Source organism: Muntiacus reevesi, chromosome 2 (assembly GCF_963930625.1).
Source record: "Muntiacus reevesi chromosome 2, mMunRee1.1, whole genome shotgun sequence".
In the NCBI taxonomy this organism is placed as follows: Eukaryota; Metazoa; Chordata; class Mammalia; order Artiodactyla; family Cervidae; genus Muntiacus; species Muntiacus reevesi.
This window is the reverse complement of record NC_089250.1, coordinates 263090735-263097109: the sequence shown is the minus strand read 5'-3', so window position 1 is coordinate 263097109 and position 6375 is coordinate 263090735. Positions and strand designations below refer to the sequence as shown.

Here is a 6375-nt window from a genome sequence, read left to right as displayed (position 1 = left end):
TAAAAGTGAGGCCCACAGAGGGGAAATACCCCCAAGTGTGTTTGACTCCAAAGTTGTGCTCTCAGACATGCTCGTTCTCCTCAGCTATAAAATTACACTTCTGTCAAGGTCTCTTGTCACCCAGCCCACTCCATGGTCCCTTGCTTTCCAGTGATGCCCACTTCTCTCCACTCAACTTTCAGACTTGGCGGTAGAGCTACCCGGGAGAACTGCGCAGGCGCTTCTCCGAGCCCGGAGCCCCGCCCACAGAGCACAGTTGCGTGCGTGGAGAAACTCGCTGAGCCCCGCCTGAGCGTCCACGCGCAGGCGCAAGGGCGCGTGCCCTCCGCTTTCGTCTCTGATTGGCTGCTACGGGTAAGGGAGCCGCCCAATGGGAGGTGTGAATAGTGAGGGGTCCCGCACGCCTGGAGCTGAGGGTCTGTGTCAAGAGCGGCGGGGGCTGCAGGAGGTGAGAGAGACGGGTGAGGGCGCCCCGGGGCGGGCCGGGGAACAGAACGCTGGGCATACGGAGAGGGCGGAGGGAGAACGAAGGGGACACCGAGGGTCGAGGAGCTTTGGGGCCTGCGCTAGGGCGGGAGCGGCGCGGAGTGGAAAGAGCGCTCCTTCCTCGGTGCCCTGTAGCGTTCACTGAGCGCCTATGGCGTGCAGGCCCCCCACTGTTTGCAGGGCTCTCTCAGGCTGCGGAGTTGATAAGTTTGGTCAGAGAAAAGGGTTGTGTCTCAGGAAAGTTGAACTTCCAGGCCCCTGGTGGGCTCTTTCCTGAAGGACTTTTGTTAATCTCCTACCTCAACCCATCTTTCTCCTCAGTAGTTCACAATCCAAGATTGGGAAATGGGGAATGTTGACTAGGGAAGTCCACACTTCAGGTCTTTTAGGCCATGTTCTACACATTTACTGGGTGCCTCCTGTGTGAAAGCCTTGCACCAGGCTCTGGGCCTCGCTAAAGGGGAATTCTCTTTTGGCAGCAGAGCTGTAAACAATGAAAAGTTGAACTCTCAGGCCCCTCGTTTCCAAGAAGATCCGTTGTTGAATGGCATTTGTGTGCCAGGGCCCCGGGCAACTCAAAAATTAGGGGAGTCAAAAAGTTAGCTCTTGGGCTTTTAATGAATCATTTACTCATGGAGGATTTATTGGACATCAGCTGATAGTAGGACCCAGTGATGGGCCTTGTTATTGTGGGAATTCACAGTTTAATAGGAGGGCTGGGCTGGTGGGAAAAGTGGAATGTGTGCAGAGACCCTTAAACTCTCGGGCCTCGCTTCCTGGAAGGAGCATTATTCATTCAGCAGATATACTCAGAGCCTACTGTGATGAGACCTCTGGGAGCTTCACATTTTTAACTCTGTCCCAAGTTTATGATACTTGTGATGCCGGAGGTGGCACAGGATACCATAAAAACCCCCAAGGAGGGACTTCCCTGGCAATACAGGTTATAACTCCGTGCTTCTAGTGCAGGGGGTACAGGTTCAACCCCTGGTTGGGGGCAGATCCCACGTGCTGAAAGGTGCAGAAACTTTTGTGTGCAGAGTTGTAAGCTGAACTCAGGCACTAACAAATGAGTTGAAGAAGAAATGGAGATGGTGGGGATTATATTTGGAAAATTACTACTGAGGCTTGCATGGGGGCGGTCAGAAGGACTCTGAACCCCCATTGTGTGAAGGGTCCTGGGTTGGGTTGAACCCACACCAATAGAGGGAGATAGGAGGCACATAGAGGGAAGTTCAGAAGTTAAAATCCCTGCACTTGATCAGTGGTTTTGTTGATGACAGCAGCCCCTACAGTGAATCACATCTGCCTTGCCAGCCTTCTCAGCTTGATGAGTTTATCTCAAGTCCATGATATTTGCTATGGTGGAGGTGGCACAGAATACTATAAGAAACCCAAGGAGGGACTTCCCTGGTGGTCCAATGGTTATAAGTGCAGGGGGCACAGGTTCAACCCCTGGTCAGGGCAGATCCCACATGTTGAGAGATGCAGCAAAAAAAAAAAAAAAAGAAGAAGAAGAAGAACCCCAAGGAGGAGGGAGTGACCACCACCTTGTGGATATAGATATGTTATTTAAAGAGACTTCACAAAAGGAAATGCCAGGTGGGAGTTTGTTAGACAAAAAGAGAAAACTTTCTTGCCAGAAAGAATAGCAGCATCAAAGACTTAGGATAGAAAAACATTTCTGGAGAATTACAAGTAATGATTCTATCTAACCTTGATCAAGCACTAGGGACTTTGTGGTCATTACTACTTTTAGCCCATTTCACAGGTGAGAAGACCGTCTCAGAGAGACAAAGTTAAGTGGAGGAGCTCAGATTCAAGCCAAGGGCAGTGTGGTTCCAGAGCCTGTGCTCTTAAACTTTGCTGTATCCCTGTGTGTACACATAGATGGAAGAAAGATGCTGCACAGAGAGGAAATGCACAGGCAAAGGCCAAGAGGCCCCCAAAGATACATTATGTTCTTGGAAAGGGTGTGACTAGCCCTCTGGGTAAGGAGGGTGGCATCAGAGGCCACACTGAGGAGGGCTGTCTCTCTCTTGCAGATGACTGGCCGCCATGGGATGCAATTCAGCTACAGAGTCATGGGCCCACTGAAGACTGAGGTTTAAACATTGAATCCAGACTTGCTAGTTGGTAGAGACTGGTGAGTGATGACATGGGCAAGGGAACTCCTGAAACATCCCCCCTCCCCTTGAGTTCCTGGTGTCTCATTAGGCCCCCCTCTTTTCTCCAGGCGCTGCCTTCCGCACAATGGCAGAGATGGTGGCTGAAGTGGCTGAGGTAGCTGAGATGCCTACACAAATGTCGCCAAGGGTAGTGGAGATGTCAGCACCGATATTAGGGGAGAAGATGGAGATGTCAACGGAGCTGACTGAGATGACACCTGGGGAGGCCCTTGCCTCCTCCCTCTTCTTCCAGTTCATGTGCTCTGAATGTGGCAACCTCTACAACACACTAGAAGACGTCCTCTCACACCAGGAGCAGCATGTGCCCACTGTCACAGAGGAGGAGGCACTGACCACCCAAGACACTGGCCTGGAGCCAGAGCTGGTGCCAGGCATTGAGGAAGGGCCTTTCCAGTGCTGCGAGTGCAGCCAGCTCATCCTCTCCCCCAGGGAGCTCCTTGCTCACCAAGACGCCCACCTGCGGGAGTCTGCAAGCCAGATCCAGTATCAATGTGGAGACTGCCAGGAGCTGTTTCCCTCACCTGAGCTGTGGGTGGCTCACCGCAAGGCCCAGCACCTTTCTACTGCAGCAGCTAAACCTCTGGTGACACCGCCTCTGCCTCCCGTCACACCACCACCTCCACCCCCTGCTCCACCGGAAGTCAAGATGGAGCCCTACGAATGCCCCGAGTGTTCTACCCTCTGTACCACCCCCGAGGAGTTCTTGGAGCATCAAGGCACCCACTTTGACTCTCTAGAGAAAGAAGAGCACAATGGGCTAGAGGAGGAGGAGGAAGATGATGAAGATGACAATGAAGAGACAGAGGAAGAGGAGGCAGCAGCCGAGGTTGGTGACAATGCAAAGGGAGGTGACAAGTCTGCAGCTGGCCAGGCCCAGGGCAGTGGGGATGGTCCCCCACACTGTACCTCAGCAGGGACACGCCGGCGACATCGGCAGGCATCCCACAGCCCGGCCTCAGCAGCTCACCCCTTCTACTGCAGCCAGTGCCAGCGCAGCTTCAGCTCTGCAAACCGGCTTCTGGCTCATGGGCGGGCGCACGTGGGTGGTACCCATGAGTGTACGACCTGCTCCAAGGTCTTCAAGAAAGCAGCCTCCTTGGAGCAGCACCTGCGACTGCACCGCGGTGAAGCCCGCTACCTCTGCGTGGACTGCGGCCGTGGCTTCGGCACCGAGCTCACTTTGGTGGCCCATCGGCGGGCCCATACTGCCAACCCACTGCATCGCTGCCGCTGTGGCAAAACATTCAGCAACATGACCAAGTTTCTCTACCATCGGCGCACGCACGCCGGCAAGAGTGGGGCACCCCCCTCCGCAGCACCACCCACGGTAGCATCTGCGGTGGCCTCCCTGGCTCCAGCCGAGCCCACACCTCCCCCCCCGGCCCCTCCCACCCCGCCCGCCCAGCTGCCCTGCCCGCAGTGCCCCAAGTCCTTTGCCTCAGCCTCCCGGCTCTCCCGGCACCGGCGCGCCGTGCACGGGCCCCCTGAGCGGCGGCACCGTTGTGGCGTCTGTGGCAAGGGCTTTAAGAAGCTGGTCCACGTGCGCAACCATCTCCGGACGCACACAGGCGAGAGGCCCTTCCAGTGCCATGCCTGTGGCAAGACTTTTGCTTCTCTGGCCAACCTCAGTCGCCACCAGCTGACCCACACAGGCGTGCGTCCCTACCAGTGCCTGGATTGTGGCAAGCGCTTCACACAGAGCTCCAACCTGCAGCAGCACAGGAGACTGCACCTGCGGCCGGTGGCGTTTGCCCGCGCACCTCGCCTTCCCATCACTGGACTCTACAACAAGAGCCCCTACTATTGTGGGACCTGTGGCCGCTGGTTCCGCGCCATGGCGGGCCTGCGACTGCATCAGCGGGTCCACGCCCAGGCACGGACCCTGACACTGCAGCCTCCCCGGTCGCCCCCTCCTGCCCCGCCCCCACCCCCCGAGCCTCAGCAGACTATCATGTGCACCGAGCTCGGGGAGACCATTGCCATCATCGAGACATCCCAGCCACTGGCCCTTGCAGACACACTGCAGTTGTGCCAGGCGGCCCTGGGGGCTTCTGAAGCGAGCGGGCTGTTGCAGTTGGACACAGCCTTCATGTGACAGTTAAAGAGCAACAATAAAAAAAATTTGGTTGCAAAACAAGTGTGGGCACCTCTGGGGAGAAGGGGACCACCCCCTGACAAGCCACTTTGGCGCCCACTGGGTGCCAGGATTCACCCTGGCCTCTTCCCTACTGACTCCTCAGAACGGCCCCACCAGGTGTCACTTTTCTCTGCCTGAGGGGACACTGAAGCTCTTGAGACACCAATGTGTCCCAAGTCACCCCACTGCGTTGCAAAGTGGGGTTCTCCAAGACTCTGCTCCGCGTCACCCTGGTGCCTAGCAACATCAGGTAACCTTTCCTGAGCCCTGAACATGTGCCAGGTCTCTGCTGGGCACCATCACATACCTCTTCAGGTCCTCTGCTTGTTCTCCACCACCTGCCCCTACCCTCGCCTTCCCTGGACTCCCGGCTCCTTGCATTTGGCTCTGCCTGGTGGAAGAAGGTACTTGACTTTTCTGGGCTTCTTTCATCTCACTTCCAGCTGAAAGATGGGTATTCAGCTGCAGATGGGTGATAACTGGGGACCCAGGCATGAGTCAGACAGGGGCTGTGCCCCAAGAGCCACGCAGAGGGATTGGAGGAACACACCCAAGTACAGATGGCCTTGTTCTCTGAGTGTCTTGTTGATTTATTCAGCCTGCGTGTCCTAAGGCCACCCTCCGTGTGCTGGGGCCCAAAGAGTCAGGCCTCTGTGGTGCCTGAGGCGGGGCAGGCACACCTCAGCCCCAGGGTCCTCGGCGGCAGTGGGGAGGTGTAGGGACAGTAGGAGCCCAGAGCAGGAAACAAACTTCATGGTAGATCAGGGGTCAGAGACTTGTAGAGAAGGTAATCCTTGAAAAGATAAACATCTGCTAGTAGAAGAGGAAGGAAATATTACAGGCGGACAACACCACAAGGGCATTGAATTCTTGGTACAGTCGGAGGTGGTCCAGTTATTGACAACAGTGACAGCAGACATTTGGCTACCCAGCCATGGCAGGCACTACAGTTGGCACTGTGCATGTATTGTGATCCCAGCAGGCCTGTGAGGCCATCTCAATATTATCCCAAGAAAACAGGGACAGACTCATCCAAGGTCTCATAGCTGGGCAGAGGTGTCAGCCGGGATTTGAATCCAGGTGGTCCTTTTGGCTCACATCTGTAACCAGTGCTGTTGAGTGACTGTGACCTGAAACCAGTGCAGGGGGCGGCAGTTCAGAGGAGTCATTGTAACTGGAGGAAAAATAACAGCTTAAGGGGCCTCGAGAGATAAAAAGGTCTTGGGAGCAGGAAGGAATCCCCAGCGTTTTCAGAGGTTATGTGGGGCTGACAGTCCTTCGCTCTCCAAATGAAAGCAGATCACTTATGGCAGGCCTATGGGGCAGGCTCCTCTCAGGCCGCTACAGACCGAGGTGCTCGGACAGGTGCAGTAGGACAGGCTGTGGCTGAGGTGTCTGGGAGGGAGGCCGGGCAAAGGAGGGGTGATGAGGTGGGGGTCCGGGCAAGTCTAGACCTGGGAAGGCCTTGAAAGCCAGCCTCAGAAGTTAGGGAAGTGCAAGGGATGGGATGGGGTAAGGGTTCTTGGTGGGGTTAGGGCTCTTTGGCATCCATCAGGGTGGGGC

General features: G+C 55.8%; 1 protein-coding gene across 2 annotated transcripts; it reads left to right on the top strand.

The window, feature by feature from the left end:
- Positions 1-352: 352 nt before the first annotated feature.
- On the top strand, positions 353-5390 carry ZNF526 (zinc finger protein 526). 2 transcript variants are annotated; one of them, XM_065926198.1, is made up of 3 exons: positions 353-448; positions 2532-2632; positions 2723-5390. In XM_065926198.1, exon 3 carries the CDS (start codon positions 2740-2742, stop codon positions 4768-4770), a length of 2031 nt encoding a protein of 676 aa, XP_065782270.1. In that variant the 5' UTR covers positions 353-448; positions 2532-2632; positions 2723-2739; the 3' UTR covers positions 4771-5390. The 2 variants fall into 2 exon arrangements, with proteins under 2 accessions (XP_065782270.1, XP_065782271.1); XM_065926199.1 differs by lacking the exon at positions 2532-2632 and having other exon boundaries at positions 398-448.
- The last annotated feature ends 985 nt before the right edge of the window (positions 5391-6375 follow it).

Excerpts from the sequence above, each read along its gene's own strand:
- ZNF526 (XM_065926198.1), top strand. The coding sequence starts at position 2,740 with ATGGCAGAGATGGTGGCTGAAGTGGCTGAGGTAGCTGAGATGCCTACA.